Source organism: Elephas maximus, chromosome 8 (assembly GCF_024166365.1).
Source record: "Elephas maximus indicus isolate mEleMax1 chromosome 8, mEleMax1 primary haplotype, whole genome shotgun sequence".
In the NCBI taxonomy this organism is placed as follows: domain Eukaryota; kingdom Metazoa; phylum Chordata; class Mammalia; order Proboscidea; family Elephantidae; genus Elephas; species Elephas maximus.
In genome coordinates this window covers 94,066,793-94,085,894 of record NC_064826.1, presented here as the reverse complement: position 1 = coordinate 94,085,894, position 19,102 = coordinate 94,066,793, and the positions used below count along the sequence as shown (strand labels likewise).

Below are 19,102 nucleotides of genomic sequence, written 5' to 3'. Positions count from 1 at the left end.
TTCCACAAAGGGTTATTCCTTGGAAAGACCTGGCTCCAGAACCATTCTCCTTCCAGATGTTACCGGATTTAATTTTTGCAACTTCCATCTTGTCAGCCTGAAAAGCAGACAGTTCTTACCTGGGAAATAATGCTGCCATGACATCACCTGGCCCAGACTGAAGCCCAGCTGCAGCAGGTCACCAGGAAAGGGAAGGAGAGAGATGTCGTGGGTGCCGAGTCTACTGCCCTCAGCCGTCTGTGCAGCTCCTGGCTCTGACAGGCCATGTCACGAACACTGGTAACTGAAACTTAACCCGCACCATCACCCAAACTAAGCATAAATTTCAAGGGGCAAAGTAGTCTGTCTGCGTCGTCTGTGAAGCACACCACAAAGCCACTGTTATGCTGTTGCTGTTGTTTTTAATTGTGGTAAAATAATCACAAAAAATTTGCTGTTTCAGTCTTAAGTGTCAATTCAGTGACATTAATCACATTTGCCATGTTATACAACTGTCACCACTATCTGTTTCCAAAAAATATTTTTCATCTCCCTAAACAGAAACCCAGTATGCCTTAAGCAGTAACTCTCTACTCCTCCTCCCTCATCCTCTGGTAATCAGTAATAAACTTTGGTTTCTACACACTTGCCTATTCTAGATATTTCATGTTAAGTGAGATCACACAATACGTCTTTTTGTGTCTAACTTATTTCATTCAGCATAATGTTTTCAAGGTTCATCCACATTGTAGCATATATAAGAATGCCATTTCTATTTATGGCTGAATAAATACCCCATTGTATGTATGTATGGAGCCCTGGTAGCACAGTGGTTAACCATTTAGCTGCTAACCAAAATGTTGGCAGTTTCAATCTACCAGCTGCTCCTTGGAAACCCTATGGGGCAGCTCTACTCTGTCCTATATGATTGCTATGAGTCAGAACTGACTCGATGGCAATGGGTTTGGTTTTGGGGTTTTTTTGGTATGTATCCCATGTACGTATGTACATTTTGTTTATCCATTCATCTGTTGATGCACTTGTGTTGCTTCCACCTTTTATCTACTGTAACTCACGCTATAATTAACACTGGTGTACAAGTATGTGTTTGTGTCCCTGCTTTCAAGTCTCTTTGGTATATATTTAGGAGTGGAGCTGCTGGGTCATACAGTAATTCTGTTTAATTTTTCCTCCCAAATCATTTTCCACAATGGCTATACCATTTTATATTCCCACCAGCAATGGAGGAGGGTTCTAACAAAGCCACTGTATAGAACAACAAAAAAGGGTTAGCTAGCTGTAAGGAAACCACAGTACATGGAAATAAATATGAAAATGTACTAAGAATCTTCATCGGAAATGTCAAGGGCTATTTTGAAGGCTACCAGTTGTTATACAACTGAGCCAAAGATGGCCTTTGTGTATTAGCCCCAGGTTGTCTACTTCTTTATAGCAAACTGAGGCCTGCTAGCCCCAAAAGAGCCCACTGATGCCACACTCAAATTGGAACACATTCAACTGTTTTAAACAGATATTTAGTCACTTAGAGCCTGCCTGCTTTACATACCCCTGTGAAACGGTGCCCAACATCTGGTGGCCACAGATAGATAAAGCCTGTAGTTGCAAGGACGAAGAGCTGCTGTTGTCCTCTGAAGTTCTCTGACCAGCTGCTCCCCGCAGGGCTGCAGGACATGGCCCAAGCATGTATAAGCCCCACCCCCTTTTCCTCATCCCTGGGAGTTTCCTCGACCTCCTCCCACTGTGGTGGCTACGGCTGTCTGCCTCTGGCAGACCTCCTGCTGTTCCCCCCTCCCCCAACCCCAATAAACAGTTTGTCGTGCAATGCTGCCATCTCATCAACCTGTCTTCTCCCTTGACCAGCCCAACTCCCCTGAACTCACTGCACCAGTCCGGGTAGGAAAATGGGCTGCTCAGGATTATGTCCTCTGCCCTGGGAGTTTCTGTTAGTGAAGCATGTGACAAGATACGATCCCAGGACCAACCTCTGTTTGCTTGTACTGTGTGCAGCACCGAGCACTTAGCAGTCCAGAGCCTGGTGGGCTCCCACACCCACAGTAATTCTTCCTCAGGGGTCACCACCTTAAAAGCCGAGACACCATCCTGTAAGCCATGCCACCATCCTGTAAGCCATGCCAACATGGGAGATTAAATGAGCACTGGTGCTTAATAAATGAAGCTGGCACTGCTGTCCAACTGTGAAGCAGCCAGAAATCCCACTGACAATATGCAGAGTACTTCTAGAAAGACAGGTCAAGTACGACTGTATGCAGGACAAACAAGATAATTTTATTCTCAAATTAAAGAAACAGTAGAAGTTTTATAATTCAGTATGATTGGATGTGATTTGTATTTTAACATTTTTTTTGAACAAATGACAACAGAAACAAAGAACTAGTACAAATTGTAAAACTACTACAGCAGAGAGAAACCACTTTTCTGATCAAAACATGTGTCACAGTTAAACCTCCTTAGAAAACTTTCTTAGAAAGGGTTTGTGGAAAGCCTTTAATCTCAAATATCTAAACTATTTTTGTAACTGTTAAATGCCTTAACCAACTCTAATCAAATACTTCCTAAATTTAGGAATCAATGACCACGGAGCCCAAAACACAGAAGTCTTGATCCTATTTTCCAGCTATAAATTATTCATATTAAAAAAAATGTTTTCTAAGCACAGAAGCTTTTTGAAAACTTCAATTACCTTTTCTGGCTCAGTACCTGACTGAAATGTTCAAATGTTTATATTGCACACACACACAAAATTTAAGCAGCATACTACGTGTGTTTGAGAAGCTGATGAAAAATAAGATTGGGAAAAAAAACCCCTAAATTGTGTCCCGTTTACATGATTTAAATATATAGTTTCTATATCTTTAATTAATGTAAATAAAAAGGTAAACTTCAGAACAGCACAGAAATACAAATGCGTTAGAGTTTTACAAAATATATCTAAACCCTTATACGTGCACAATCTTTCAATTTTGGAGTTGCCATACAAGTGAGCTAGTTTCTTCATAATGTAAGCAGAAAGTCATGTGTACAAAGTTATTTATATGAAAAGAATAAGGATCCTCATTCCTTTTCTTTGTCCTCGACAAATGTTTATGGAATGTTGAAAATTGTGAAAAAATGATTCCACTGTTATGAAGTCCAAAGACCTGGAAGGAGAAAACTCCTAGCAGCACATTGTGCTACATGGAATGACGATCATTTTCTAGAAATACGGGTGGTGTCTTCTCTGCCATGTTTAAAGGCTACCGAGGACCTGGGTGGAAAAGCCATAGATGCCAGTGCCACCTGTGACCAAAGGACCAGGAAATCCATAGTGATGTAGTCCAAGAGTCCCAACCAACTCCCTGACAGACAACAGGCTGAACAGTTAAGGTTCAAGCGGCTCAGGACCAGTCAGTGTCATGAGCTCCTTGCAGAGCTGAGTGCCCCCAAACTTGTCACCAGCACCGGAGAGAGAAGTACCACTGGCGGTAACCTATACAAAACTCTTCTCCAGAAGATATCAAGTAAAAGTAAAACCTGCCTGTCAGGGAAAAAATGTTGTAGTTTCATTTTAAAACTTGAAACTAGCAAAATTAAAACTTCTTTCTAATTCTTATTACCTTTAGCATATTAAATACTGCTCTCAAAATATTTTCATTCAGCTTTTAAGTGCTTTGTTCCTCAGCCTTGCAACATCCTCTCAGTTTTCCTCTCCCTTCCTTATCTGCTTTCTCCTTGGCTTTCTAAAAAAATTTAAATGCTTAATCTAGAACTTGGAAAACAAGATAAGGTCGGAGAAGTCAGGTCATATACTCTGGCTTGCCGAAAAAGTATATTGCTGCTGTGTTTCTTGAAGCAAAAAGTAGACAAGAATTGTTTCAAGCCTCTGGGCCTAGTGTATCACTAATGAACTTTGAACAAGACTATTCATACTGGTTACATGAGCTAAACACAAATGCAAAATAAAGCTACACCTTAAGCAGATGTGCAACTTTTTTCTACTCATTTAGCCCAAGACACCTGGTAGTGTTGATTCTCTCTTCCTTCCCTATGTCACTGTCACTACAGTGCCTAGTAGAAATTAAAGTAAACAGGTATTTTTCCAAACACCATTTTTAAGTCACCTGGACAGCACTCACGCTACAGACGCAGTCTGTGTGCCTGGCACCCCGAGGGAAGGCTAGCTGACCCTAGCTCCCTCAGGCCTGTCCTGTTTACAAATACTTAGTTCTTAAATACAAAAGCCTTGGGAAGCACTGGAGCAAGTATGGCCACCAAAACACATACCTTTCCCAGTGATACAGCCAGAAGATGGTCCAAAGGCGGTACTGATGGCTCACAAAGCCAGGGAAGCTACTGCTTCTAGGCTGGTACTAAGCCGGAGTCTGGAACCTATGCCTGAAGTGTGTTGGTTCAAGGACAAGGGACAGGCTTCCTGCCTTCAACTGTGCTGGCTGCCCTGGGGGCCCTTGCCAACAATGTAATGGCCTACCATTCCTGAAAACTCCCAACAGCTCCCAGAACCTGAAGGAAACAGAGGTGTGATCCTTTTGCTGTTTCTATGATGAAAGTTCTATCTTCCAAAATGCTCATCTTATGTTGGAAGTCAGTTAAAGGATCACTTTAAGAGGTGAACTCTTAACTAGAAATATAATCAAACCAAAAACCCATTCCCTCAAGCCAATCCCGACTCATAGAGACCCTACAGGACAGAGTAGAACTGCCCCATAGAGTTTCCAAGGAGCACCTGGTGGATTTGAACTGCTGATCTTTTGGTTAGCAGCCGTAGCACTTAACCACTACACCATCAGGGTTTCCAGAAGTATTAATAGAAAGTTCAATTAAAGTGTATATTCAAATGGGTAACAAGTGGTCCTAAACCGTAGCTAAACTTCATGTAATTATTTTTTTCAGCAGGGTTCCAAAGTATGGGTTGGACTGCTTTCAGAGAGGGAGAGATGGAGTTTACGCAACCATAAAACAGTACAAACAACATGACAAACCCACAGGCGGCTGTTGACCCCTCGCAGTGCTCCTAGCACTGTGAGCTTCTGAGAGTTGAAAGGCAGCAACTGCACGCTAACACACTTCCACACACCAACTAACAGTGTGGCCTCATGAAACAAGATGCTACGATGAATTCTTTAGAGTTTCAGCGCAACACTGATTAAAATACCTTTTAAAGTTTTGCTTGGTATTACTTTCTCCTCTCCAAATATTTCCTGAGAAGGTTAACTTTCCCAGCAGAAGCGGAGTTAATGGAGTTCTCACATTAAGTCCGTTCATTTATCATCACTGAATTCTTGAGCTATTATGCGCAAATGGAAGTACGCTTTTAGACTTGCTGCAGGGCGTTAAAACACAAACTGGAAATTTTAGGGATATTTACATTATGTCCCTGTGTCCACTTCACAAGCCCCAGGAAGACGTTTCTTACAGAAACATTTCATAGGGGATAATCAGTGTCCTTCTTAATTCGATCCCTCATTTTCACAGCACTCTTTATAGCATAGGTAGATGTTACTCACAAAAACATTTCATAGGGGATAATCAGTGTCCTTCTTAATTCGATCCCTCATTTTCACAGCACTCTTTATAGCATAGGTAGATGTTACTCACAAAAACATTTCATAGGGGATAATCAGTGTCCTTCTTAATTCGATCCCTCATTTTCACAGCACTCTTTATAGCATAGGTAGATGTTACTCACAATGTATTCTTCAAGCATCCTTTGTCCTCCGTAAGTACTCCCTGAGAACGTCCATTCAAAGTCCCCTGGAAAAGTGCATGAGAGCTCAGCATGGCAGCACACGAGGTCCAGCTGTGTAACATCACCAGCAGACAGCACACACGGGCATGTGTCTAGCAGGAAGCCAGATATCCTTGGTGACAGAGAGAGCTGAGGTGAAGCTGCAGTTTTCTTCTCTTTCCTCTTGCTTTTCTAAATTTGCGCTAAGATGCAGTTTCTATTTCATATTTATGGATTCTCTTGCTTTTCTTTTATAAATACTTTTAGAGGGAGGTGGGGACTGATTACAGAGGAATTTCTGTCAGGGAAGCAGCAAGGCCAAGTGCCTTGAAAAACTTTATGAAGAATAAGACAAGAAAACCTGTAGGTCTGTAAACACCCAATGGAAAACTATGCAAAAGAAGAAACTAGAAGGCACAAACTTTGGATTAAAAAATGCTTGTAAAACATTACGATATGACTAGAGTTGACAAAACTAACACATAGGTCTTTTAGAATATTGCCCTATGCACACATTCATGTTAAACTTGTGAACACCATCATAACCGTCACTATGCTGTGTCTCTGTACACCTACTTGCATACTTAGGAAAGAAACAGAGCACAGCAACATTCCTTGATGCCTCCTTGTTAGCTTTTAAGGACTTGGAAAGAACAAGTTAAAAATCTCAGAGCTACCACCTCTGACTTCCACGTTTCTGGGAGGAAGTGAATTGATCAATGTGTTTTGTGAGCAGCAAACAAACAAACAAAATCTTATATAACTCAGCAAAGGGGGCTGGGCTCTGTGGTCCCTTAACCTCATAAGCACATTTTAGGGCTAACTTTAGAGTAATTAAAATAGTAACATAACTTAATTTTAGCAAATATAAATTACAGTGACCATGTGGATATTCAAACAGCAAAACAAAGCAAAATTTACATTAGTACAAACTTTTCTAAAGTAAACAAACGTACAGTATCAGAATTCAGAATTCATTACCAGGTTCATTTCCTTGTGTGTTTTAATCAGGCTCAGACTGAAATAAAAGTAGTCGAATTAAACCCCAACCTGGAAACTGTCCCTGCAATGGTTGTGATTTCATTTTCCAGCATCCTGTCACATTCATTTGGACAGAGGGCAATCATTCGTGTAAACAGATTGACATCTGGGTCCTCTGCCATGGACCTGTGGCCACTGACGAGGAGCAGTGTGGGAGCAGCAGATGAACAGGGAACACTTCAACCCAAGAAAGCAACAGCAGCCTCCGGACGCCTTGCTCAGGGCTTCCCATCGGGCAGCTCGGTGAGACTTTGAGGGGTGGAGTTGGTGAAAGTAGACAGCCACGAAGACATGGCTGTCTTTGCACTGGAAAAAGCTCCTCCAACTGACTGGCCTGGATGGAAAAGGAGGGGAAAACAAAAGGAAAAATGTCTTACTTTGTTAAGAGACAGGGAAAGACCAATACTCAGTAATAAATGTGAATTCGCTGTAACATGCCAGTATGTTAACAGTTATTAAAATATCATTTAAATTTCTATTTTCAAAATAATTCCTTTCCATGAACACGTCTTATAGGAAACTGGGTAATTTCATGGCACGAGAGTCCACTCTCCTTAGCATTCTGAAGGTGTTCAGCAAACTGCCCTCTCAACACCCATAGGGCGAGGCCAGTGGTTCTCGCTCTGGCTGTGCATCAGAACCATTCGGAGAGCTTATAAAGGTCCTATGTGCTCTCTGTACCCTAAATGCCAAGTTGATAGTTGAAAACACAGGAAAGGGTACTGAGGCTACTCTGGGAAAACATGTTTTTTTCATCTGAAACTGTGTTACATGCAACACAGACATACAGAGAGAGTTCTACCTACCCTAGGCCTATTTTTTTCATTTTATTTTTTATAATTTATTCTATTTTTGGTGGTGTTGTTGAGAATATACACAGCAGAACATGAGCCAATTCAACTATTTCTATGTGTACAGCTCAGTGACACTGATGACATTCTTCAAGTTGTGCGACCGTTCTCACCCTCCTTTTCTGAGCTGTTCCTCTCCCACTGACATACACTCACTGTCTCTCAGTTTCTTATCTAATCTTTTAAGTTGCTGTTGTCAGTTTGATCCCATACAGATAGTTCTTAAAAGAACACCATGCTCAAGCAGACATTCTTTATCCGTTAAGCCACTGTTTAGAGAAGAGTTTAGGGAATACAGGTCTATTTTGTTTTAAAGAGCATTATCTCAAAACTGATGCAGAAGTGAAATTATTTAAGTTGAATCATCTACTCCCATTCTTCGGGAGGAGAGTGTGGAGAACTGTCCTTAGAATTTAATTACCAGCAAGAACATCACTAAAAATTTATTAACATTTGACTTTACATACCTATAATGAAGTGGGATTTTTCTATTAAAAAATGAGAATTCAAAATAAGTCAAATGCATTAATACTGTATGGAATTAAATGCTTATATACCAAATTTTATTCCCTTGGAATAAAATAAACCTAGTGATAGGGCTATGTGTTCTGTGTTTGTCTTTTAAAATGAGTCTGTTGAGTTCTTTTGCTCCGTCGCTCTCTAGGTAGACAGATGGTCAGAGCTAAGAAGACCCCTACAAAGAGATTACCTAGTTCTGGGGCTTCTGAACTGCCTTCAGTAAGGGTTAATCAACCTCTCTCAGGAGCTAAGGAAGATGGTGGGTACTGTTTTTATATACTGGTATGACAAAGCAAATGGAGAAAAATGTAAACAAGTGGTGAATCTGGGTTAACTGGGAATTCCTTGTACTAATGTGATGTTTAAGTTTTAAGTTATATCAAAATAAAAGTTTAAAAAATAAAAAAGAATGAAAATCTCTTTGTTAATTGATATGAACCAATCTTCAAATTATTCTAAGTGAAAAAGACAGATGTGGCATAGTACACACAGTACACTACTATTTGTCTGGCTTTGGCATCAAGGCAATACTGGCTTCATTAAATGAATTGGGGGAGTATTATTCATCCACTATTTCCTGAAAGAGTTTGTGTAAAATTAGTATAATGTCTTCCCCTTCAGTCTCTGATAGAGTTACTAAGTAACCCATCTGGGCCTGGAGATTTCTTTGTGGTAAGGTTTTTAATTTTGAACTTAATAGATACAGGGCTATTCAGATTTCCTATTTCTCATTTGCCTCAGTTTTGGTAATTTGAGTCTTTGCAGGAATTAATTAGTATATCTCACCTAGGCTGTCAAATCTGTTGGCATACTAAATTGTTCACATTATTCCTTTAATTTCTATAACATCTATAGTGATAGGTCCTTTCATTCCCAATATTAGTGATTTGTGTCTTCTCTCTGTTTCTCTTAGTGAGCCTAGAAAGGTTTTATTAATATTGTTGATCTTTTCAAAACACCAACTGTTGGTTTCACTGGCTTTCATTGTCCTGTGATACTACCTTAGGAGACAGCAGCTCCTAATGCCCAGTTTATTATGGGTCACTGCTGTTTATAAAGAAGGGCTCAGGGAATGTTGTCAGGCTTTAGTCCTGACAACAGAACAGCGAACCCATCAGAACAGTTTGTCACTCTGTTAGATGTGGTAAAATTTGCTGAACTTTTATATTATCTGGTGTCACAAGAATTTTTTTAAAGACAGACAAAAACTTTAAAAACCTGTTTTCAACCACCTTATATTATGATGTGATACACAGATGTCTACACACACACACACAAACACATGGCCTGAGTTGATTCAGACTCATAGTAGTGACCCTACAGGACAGAGGAGAACTGCCCCACAGGGTCTCCAAGGCTGTCATTTTTATGGAAGCAGACCGCCATATCTTTCTCCCGCAGAGTGGCTAGTGGGTTCAAACCACCCATCTTTTTGGTTAGAAACCAAGAGCTTTAACCACTGTACCACCAGGACTCCTGATCTGTACTAGTTTATGTTTTTATCAACTACATATTAAAGATAGAAAATAGACACGTTATGATTTCAGTCTGCTCTTGGCTAAAGGTATGCCTTACCAACAGCTTTTCCTGTTTGTACAACATTCCGGCTGGTCGTGACCATGACATTTCCAATTTTTTTGCCACGTTCGCTGTTCTGAACAGAACTGAGAAAAGGAAATGAGTGGTAAGTGCAATTTAAAAAAATTTCACACACACACACTACAGTGGATCTGAATCCTGGTATCTACTCTATAACCATCCCAAATGAGAATTATTGAGAAAAGAAGCTAAATTATTCACAATTGGTCATGGATAAATTTACCAACTTTTAAAGCATGTGAATCTTCAGAAAATTCTAAAAGAACATAAAACAGATCCAAAAATAAGGACCTAAGGATGTCTGGTTAATTCTTCCTGACAGATATGATTTGCTGAAAGCATTTCACCAGGAAAAAAATGGCAAATTCTGTTATTAGTTCACACCATTCTCCAGGGAACAGCAGTGTTTTCACTCTTAAACATACACACTGCGGAGCTGGAGAATGCCAAGCACACATTTGCTTACTATTTGAAGCACAAGTGTAACAAGTGGAGAAAAACAATTCCCAATTAGCAATGAAACACATGGCATAAATTCAGACACCAGAGTTTTCCCAATATTTTCTCTAAATACTCACTGTGAGAATCTTAACTTCATGTCTGACACCGAGTACTGGCCTTGAAATGGATGGCTGCAAGAGAGAGTTTGAGTTGAGGCCGTGAACAATTTCACCAAAAAAGCTGCACAAGAGCCACCACAAGGCAGTATCAGTAAGCCTCTCGGGGTGACAGCCATGGTAGCGCCGAACTTGCTATGAGAACACTGGGTCTCCACTTAGCGCTCTGGGACCCAAATGACATCACTTAACCTCTCTGAACTTTATAGTTTTTTTTACCTGTAATACAAGTGTTTTTTTTTTTTTTTTGGAGGGGGCACCGTTCATCTTACCCTAATTTTCTGATTTCATTGGTCTGGGGTGGGGCCCAGGCATCAGTTTTTTTTTTAAAAGCTCTCTAGTACATTCTGATGTATGCCACAATATGGATGAACCTTGAAAACATTATGCTGAGTGAAATCAGTCAGTCACAAAAGGGCAAATATTATATGATCTCACTTGCATGAAATAAGAAAATACACAGAAACCAAAGATTATTAATGGTCACCAAGGGTGAGGGAGGGGAAAGGGGAGTTTTTGTTTGGGGCATTGAGTTTATATTAATGGTGGCTGGGTATCTTGGAAAAGGATAGCAATAATGGTGGCACAGAAAAATATAATCAATGTGACTGAAATACAAACGCAGAAGTTGTGCTGGCGAATGTTTTGGTGTATCTATTTTCACAACAAGTAAAAAAAGAAAAAAAAAGCTCTCCAGTATATTCAAAGCTTCAAAATCTAGGCTGTATCCTGGTCGCCTTATAAATATTTGCTACTGGTCATGGAAAGATTTGTGCATGGATCAGCAAAACCCATACTTTCTATTAGAAAATAAGTAAAACTGTAGGCCTTAATAAAAATAGCACTATCTTCGTTTTTTAAGAAAGCACATTATACTTTCTGCCCTGCTTTCATTATACAAAGGGGAGAAAAAGTGTTTGTGTGAGCTATGGGATACCTTTTGCAGTCAACAATTTGGGCTTCTGGTCCTGGTTCTGAGGGTAGGTCCACGCCTGAGACCAATAAGAAAGGGCCAAGCTGACTAAGAGGGATCACCTGGTGACACTGTCTAAGCCTCAGGAAGCCCTGAGAAGACAGGCTCACAAAGGCTTCCCCCCGGGCTGAAAAATGCTTAAAGAAATCCCGGCTGAGAGTGAGAGTGAGAGGTCCAGAGGCGGCACAGGGGCCCTGTCCGAGGTGCTAAGGGTCCTGGCTCACCAGCCCTGGATAGACCCACGTAGGGGTTGCCCACTGAGCAGTTCTGCTCCCGGAGATGCCAGTCCAGGACTGTCCTGAGGCTGCTAGTTGAGAGCTGGACCAGCAGGGAAGGGGGCAGAGCCGAGACACGGGCCAGTCAGTGACGTAAGAGTAAACATCAATTCCTCACCATGAAACTATTATTTATGTATCTTTTACTATCTACTTTCCATGTCCTTGCATTCTGATTCTGATCAGGGGGACGTGGTGTTTATGAACGATCTGTTAACACATCACAGATAATGGTGTGTGTACACTGCAGAATATATTTTAAAAATCCAGGCGACTTGACCGAGGTTACTCTATAAAACAGGGTTATTAAATATCCAAATTCGTATCTCATACTCAGGGATCTGCCATGTCTAACAAAGAAAAAGGCCCCAGTGAAATCTATAGCTATTTATTACAAAATGCTATTTATGGTTTTTCAAATGACTACAAACCACTCATTGTGGGTCAAAATAAGTATGTGTAACAGTAACTCTCTTCTTCTGGATTCCTGAATCACAGGGCGGAAAGAACTGGAGGTCACTTAGTCATTCTCTGTGACCCTGGAAAGGCTGCATTTAAGGGATCAAATATGCCTCCTGCTTGTTGAGGGAAGTTAGAGGCCTGCCTTGTCTAATTTTTAGGAACTTAAGAAAGGGTTCCATAGCTCTCAAATCTTACGATTAGTTTGGAATTATTTCTAAATTATACCCCTTGGAAACTGAAGACTACCGTTTCTTGTTTTTAGTTGGGTGAAAGTGTTGACACTTTGCTATCGTATCTGCATAATGCCCCTACCTATATATTTCAGTTAACAGGACCTCCTTCAGCCTTCTCTTCAACCTACATAACCTCAGTTTATTTATACATTTTTACTAAGAATTATTTTACAACTTTTCAAGACCCACTCCAGCCAAGACTGTTATGGACCTGCATTAAAATCTGTAGAGCTGGTTCAAGTTAAAGGCACGACACCGGAAGCAGCAACTGGATACTGACTTGACCAAGTCCAGCAATGCAGAGCACCAACCCCCGTGAGTGCCCCTAGGCAAACAAGCTCACATATGCTTCCCTTCATCACTTTTAGAATACAGACCTTGTAGTTAGTGAGGGAGAAGGTTCTGAACTTCTACTCCTTTATTTAATACTATTGAAATGTTTTTGCCTTTTAATTTTGACTATATCTGAATGGCAGTATAGGCTTCTGTTGTAATTCAGTGTGATGACTAAATTCAACAAGATTATGTTGAATCCAGTCATTTTTTTTTTTATGACAGATTGTTAGGGACTGAGTTGTGTCCCTCCAAAATGTGTTGTAAATCCACAAGTATAAGGGTTAAGGATAAGGAACCCTGGTGGTACAATGGTTAAGCATTTGGCTGCTAACAGCAAGGTCTGTGGTTCAAACCCACCAGCTGTGTCATGGGAGAAAGATGCAGCAGTCTGCTTCCCTGATGATTGTTGTTAGGTGCAGTCAAGTCCTTTCTGACTCACAGTGACCCCATGTACAACAGAACCAAATACTGCCCAGTCCTGTGCCATCCTCAAAACCATTGCCATGCTTGAGCCCATCGTTGTAGACACTGTGTCAGTCCTTCTCATTGAGGGTCTTCCTCTTTTTCACTGACCTTCTACTGTACCAAGCATGATGCCCTTCTTCAGGGACTGGTCCCTCCTCATAACGTGTCCACATTAGCTACATGAGAAGAAGTCCTGCCATTCTAGCTTTTAAGGAGCACTCTGGCTGTACTTCTTCCAAGACAGATTTGTTCGTTCTTCTGGCAGTCCCTGGTATAGTCAATATTCTTCACCAACACCATAATCCCAAGGCGTCAATTCTTCTTCAGTCTTCCTTTCAGATTCATAGCCTGGGAAACCCTATGGGCCAGTTCCAAGGCTATAAATCTTTATGGAGGCAGACTGCCATATCTTTCTCCCACGGAGCGCCTGGTGGGTTCGAACCGCCAACCTTTTGGTTAGCAGTTGAGCGCTTAACCACTGTGCCACCATGGCTCCTTTATTCACACACAAATGTTATTATTGCATAATAGTTCCAATCCAGATCATATTTAAGTATCTTTTATGCCTATTTGGGATAAAGCTTCAGTTAACACTCAATGTTGTGGCAGGTATTCAATTTTACTGAATTTCAGAATTTGATGTGAAAAACAGGTTTAACCACTTATCTGTGTTCAAATATCAACTTTAACTTAGTTTTTCATATTTCATGTTTTAAAATAACCTCCCAGCTTTACACCAGTGGTCTTCTCCCCAAGGCTTCCATCTTGTTTGACCTTTTTTCAGCGGGAAAAGGAAAGAAGAGACCTTCTCTCTGAACTACATCAGAGCCCAGAGAAATGTTAGTGCTTCTAATAATGCCTGTTTTCTGTATAAGTCTGAATAGGGAAGCAGTTTTCAAGCTGTTTCTTACACTTGGGAGCCTTTTTATAACCCACCTAAGGAGATTCTTTAAGATACTCACAATATCATCAAGGCTAAGATATGATTTTCTGTATATTGGGGCACACTTAGTGAACGAGCCATGCTATGTATTGTCTCAGTCTTCAGAGGGTGTGCTTACTTAGGATTTATTTCTGCAAGTGCCGGGTGCTTGTTGCTGTTCCACACCCTGTAGTTGTGTGTGTTCTTCCAAGCTGTAACAAAGGTCGTCCCGTAGTCCGATAGTATCTTTTCATTATCTGTCAAGTAAATATTTGAAAGAAGTTGAGCTAGACTGTACCCAGTCAGGGATGTAACAATTAACAACCAAAAAGGGTAAAGGAATGGCTTTATCCCCCCAGCCCCCTGCGTTTTCGGGGAGATAGCCTACCAGATGTCAGGAAACTTGGGTCTAGTTCCAGAAATCCTGTTAAGGAGCTATGTGGCCTTTGGCAAGTCACTTAAGCACTCAGAACTTCATTTTCCTAACCGGAAAATAAGAGGATTGAGCTAGATATTCTCTAAGGTTCCTTGTAACTCCAAAATATTTCTATCTTCTCCTTACCAAGGTTATAAAGATAGCATTATGTAGTGAACCAGAACTACAGGCTTCACAGGGAGCAAATGTACTGATGTATACATACACATATGGAGTCACCGTGAGTCGAAATCGACTTGACGGCAACAGGTTTGGGTTTTTATGCATATGAAGTAGGCGATTAGGTTATCTATCTTTTTCACAAATATCATTTTTCTAAGAAAAAAGATGAAGAATGAATACATGAAATGGTTCTTTTAGCCACTATTTTCTCTTCTTTGGACTTCGTCTCACTGGTGTTTCATTCTTGAGTTTCCATGCATTTCACTGACAAAATACCTAAAATAATAACAGGTATTTTCATATTTAATATTTAAAACTTTTCAACTTTATTATATCATGGGAAAGCTTCAATGCAGAGCGTTTCTCCCACCTGAAGCAACAGAAGAGGTCTGGAGAACTGATTCAAATGGCTATCGCTTCACACACTAATTGCATGTTGCTGGCTTTGAAGGTGAAATGCGAGTGCCTTTTGTTGCTGGGAAAGGAAGAGAAGGAGCTATAAAGGAAGAGAAGGTTCCACGGGTAGCATAAGGAAGTTCTTTTTAGAACATATTCCTCCAGCAGTTGTTGGTTAGGCTGAGTATCTTCTTTCACCTGGTGAAGAGCATGGTCCTGAGACGGACTGCTCAGATCTAAAACCCAGCTTAGCCTCTTAACAGACGGATCAGCAAGCTATTTAACCTTTCTGTGTCTCATTTTCTTGTCTGTGAAAAGCAGACAATAAGGTGTCTGGCTCTAGGACTGTGGTGAGAATGACATAAGCTAATAAATGTAAACGCTGAGAACAGTTCCTTGCACATATTAAATGTTCAAAAAATGTTAGCTACTATTAGTGTTCACTGGTACCAGCTATCTGGGCAAATATTTTTTAAAGGCAAATTAATTAGTCATGAAGCTATCTATATGGCTGGTGGAGTTTTCTTTCTAGATTAATGATTCTGGGATAGAGGATTGAATCTGTTGTCTCAGCTGTTCTAGCTGTAGAGAGGGCAGACCTTCTGAAATACAATATTAACAAATGAGCACCATTCCTTAGCTCTACTTTATAAATGAGGAAGACTCCTGAAGCCTGGGTTTAACTTTATATACACTATGTGAAGAACTAACCTGTGAGGAGGAGGTGGCGGCAGTGGTGGGGCTGACTACAAAAATCTACCAAATATTTGCCAATGTCCAGGTAGAAATTAACAAGATGGGAAAGCTCACTGCGGAGCTCCATTTTCTCTTTTTATACCTTTTCTAAGGAAAAGGAGATAGTTCAGTTTGGATTCCAGGCTTCGCATCACTAATGATGGCTTAATCAACAGGCGATTCTATGTTTACCTTCCCCTTTTTAGCCAGTTAATAAGAATAACAACATTTCTTAGACTGTGGTATAAATTTGAAGGTTTAATCACTCAGCCTGTGATTTTCAATTTTTACATTTCTTTTCCCTCCCGCTATATCTTGTGGTTTTTAATTGCATTTAATTTTTAAATTTATTTTTTCCCTCCCACTACATAGCTTAAAAACATCTGAGCAGTATTTTTATAAGTAGCCCCCAAATACTGATATATCCTCCCATACAGTGGAATACTAAACCACCCTGTGAACGTGACAAATGTCTCTGTTTACTGTCTTGACAAGTGTTCATGATCCTATCATAAAGAAAGAAGAATTTGTGAAAACATGTATACTATGATCCGTTTTTGTAAAAGGACCACCACAAACACAACAAAAACTAAAATCCAAAATACATGCATAAAAAAGCTTGGAAGAATATAAAGCACTCCAAATGCTAGGAACTGTTATCTCTGTATGGGGCGATGTTGTTGTTAGCTGCCGTCAGGTTCACTCAGGCTCACGCAACCCCATGTATGCAGAGTAGAACAGCTCCATAGGGTTTTCAATGGCTATCTTCCGAGGCACCTTTGGGTGGGTTCAAACCAACCCTTCGGCTAGTAGAAGAGCGCTTAACCATTTGCACCACCCAGGGACTCCTGTCTCAGGCAACAACAGGCAATTTTTTCTACAAATGAACACGTATTTCTTGTGCAATTCAAAACATCAGGAATGTTACAAAATGAAAAATTTTAACAAAGAGGGTGGCTGCAGGCTGTGTGGTTTCTTACCAAACTGCAGTGTAGCAGCCAGCAGTGCATGGATGTAGACTGCAAACTGGGCCCGGATCCACTCGTCACCTCCCTCCCAGCCTGTGCCATCCAAAAAGACGTCATCACGGTTCTCAGTCACGTGCCTCACTAGGTAGTCTGCGAACCTTAGGTCTGCAGTGGTTGGGTTAAGCAGCTTCCTGAGTTCTGGATCATGGATCTGGACCAGAGCTTCTTCTACCTAGAGGGTACCCAGGTATAAGTCAGAGTCTGGGCATTCACGCAGATATCCATGCCACACTTTAAAGAGTAACTACTGGGAAGTTGCAGCTGGAAATAAAAACATATGAATAACAGCATTCTCAAAAGGTGAGTCTAAGAAAGAAAGAGGTTTTTACACTTTTTTTGCTTCTCTGCTTTAAAAATGCTCATTTTGATTTTAGAAAATGCACACACAATATATAATTGAAAATATAACAGTAACTTGCCTTGATTATAAGCATTTTGGAAAACACAGAAATGTATAATAAAAATCACTCTTTCCACACCCAGAAATAAACAGTTAACAATTAGTATAATTCCTTTAATTTTTAAAACTATGTAATGTTTGCTACACCAAAGACCTATCTATCTAAAATAACTTACAGGTTAGTTTTGAAGTATAATAAAATAGCCACGACCCTCCAATGAGCTTCAGAATCAGAATGTAACCAATAATGCCAAAGCAACTCTGTGGTCCTCTCATCCATATCCTCCCGTCTTGAAAGGCATATGTATTTCTTCCTCAAAACTGGAACAATACAACATAGCTTTGAAACTCTGGGTTTTTCATTTATTATACTATAAATATTTTCCGAGGAAGCATATTTTGGTACTTTCTGCCAGTAACTGTAAAAGCCTAAATTGTGGCTGGATTTTTTTTTACAATTACTTTAATATAAGAAATGATTTAAATTTCTTATATATAGATGTCAACTGTTTATTCTCAGCTTCTTTACTCTTATGGGTATTAAATAGACTAAAACTATTTTCATTATTTAAACAATAAACACATGTTAATGGTGAGACTGCAGCAAAACCAGATTGCCTGGGTCTGAATCCTGGTTCTTCCACTTAGAATCTGTTTGATCCTGTACAAGTTACTTAACTTCTCTGTTCCTTTGCTTCTGGAGGTGAAAATGTGGACAGTAACAGTGCCTATCTCACAGAGCTGTTACGAGAATTACATTAGTTGGCATATGTAAAGTGCTCAGAATGCCCAGCATATATGTAAGTGATTATTATCATTATTAGTGTTAATACCATACCCTCATAACTGCATTTAGATAAGGAAAAGAAGGACCAGCAGTGTCAAACACACACACACACACACACACACACACACACACACACACGTAAACGTACTTCCACAATGGCATCACTGAGATGTTTCTGTTGTCGAAAAAGGATGTTAGTAGCTCCAGCAACAAATCCCCGAACGGCGACATCAGAGAGAAGATGATGCTGCTGCAATGCCATATAAGGCAAACAGAGATAGCCCTATGAATGACAAGAGTACAAAAAATATTAGGAGAGTAAAAGGATGGCTATCTCTCTTCAAGCCTAGAAGCTAACAGTAGAACAAGAAACTCCCATTCTTTCTCCCCTGCCCCGCCTCCTAACGCAGCTAATCTCTGACTCACTGAAATAATATTCTAGGGGAACCTCAGGCCTTGGTTGCAAAAAGGCCAGTTAATGGTTTCTCTTCTCCATGAATGGTCACATCTTGGCCAGGTGGTTTAACACAAAGGCTGTCTGACTTGGTCACTTTGTTCTCAGTTCAATGTAAAAGCCTCCACAGGAACTAATGGCTTGAACTTCTTCATTTAGGAAATGAGGTATTATTGAGCGCATTAAAAAGTATGTTGTTTAGTAGAAAGCTGTTAGTTCTTTCAGTAAAATTGTAAAACACATGCATCTGCACACGAACACCAAAGTACTGTTATGAGAAAAGCAAAGCACTACATAGGCATTCGTTTGGTTAACCTGCAGTTAAAACTCATGCAATAGTTCAAGGTAATTGCTACTGAATGAATAAAGCAAAAACGGCATTGCCAATTGTCATGTATTCATACTATTTGAACTGTATTTCAAAACTGCACTTCCCTGAAAATTGTAGTTCAATTGCCAAACTGCAGCAGGCAGTTGAGTACAAAAAGCAGCCTATTTCCTGACAGTAAAGGAATGAATCACTGAAGAAGGATATGAAATTTCTGCTGAACGACTGTAAATCAGAATAGATTTCCAATGAGTGGTGCAATCTGTGTGTGAAGCCAGGAGGGCAGGCTTGCTGAGCCCTTGAACTTCTTTTCAGTCTCAAGTTGTGTGTCAATTTTATG

At 40.2% G+C, this 19,102-nt stretch overlaps 1 protein-coding gene across 10 annotated transcripts in view; it reads right to left on the bottom strand.

The window, feature by feature from the left end:
- Positions 1–1,843: 1,843 nt before the first annotated feature.
- The window catches only part of AVL9 (AVL9 cell migration associated), a 57,285-nt gene continuing 40,026 nt past the window's right edge, over positions 1,844–19,102 (bottom strand). For 2 of the 10 annotated variants that reach the window (XM_049894063.1, XM_049894062.1), the window contains exons 11-16: positions 18,129–18,263; positions 16,746–16,965; positions 14,176–14,293; positions 10,332–10,385; positions 9,730–9,818; positions 1,844–7,118 (exon numbers count right to left, since the gene is read on the bottom strand). In XM_049894063.1, coding sequence (XP_049750020.1) covers positions 7,003–7,118; positions 9,730–9,818; positions 10,332–10,385; positions 14,176–14,293; positions 16,746–16,965; positions 18,129–18,263 — 732 coding nt within the window. In that variant the 3' untranslated portion in view covers positions 1,844–7,002. Of the gene's footprint in view, positions 7,119–9,729; positions 9,819–10,331; positions 10,386–14,175; positions 14,519–14,814; positions 15,131–16,745; positions 16,966–18,128; positions 18,264–19,102 lie in introns of those variants that run through there. The other 8 variants (XR_007518457.1, XR_007518458.1, XR_007518460.1 and 5 more) reach the window with 8 other exon arrangements.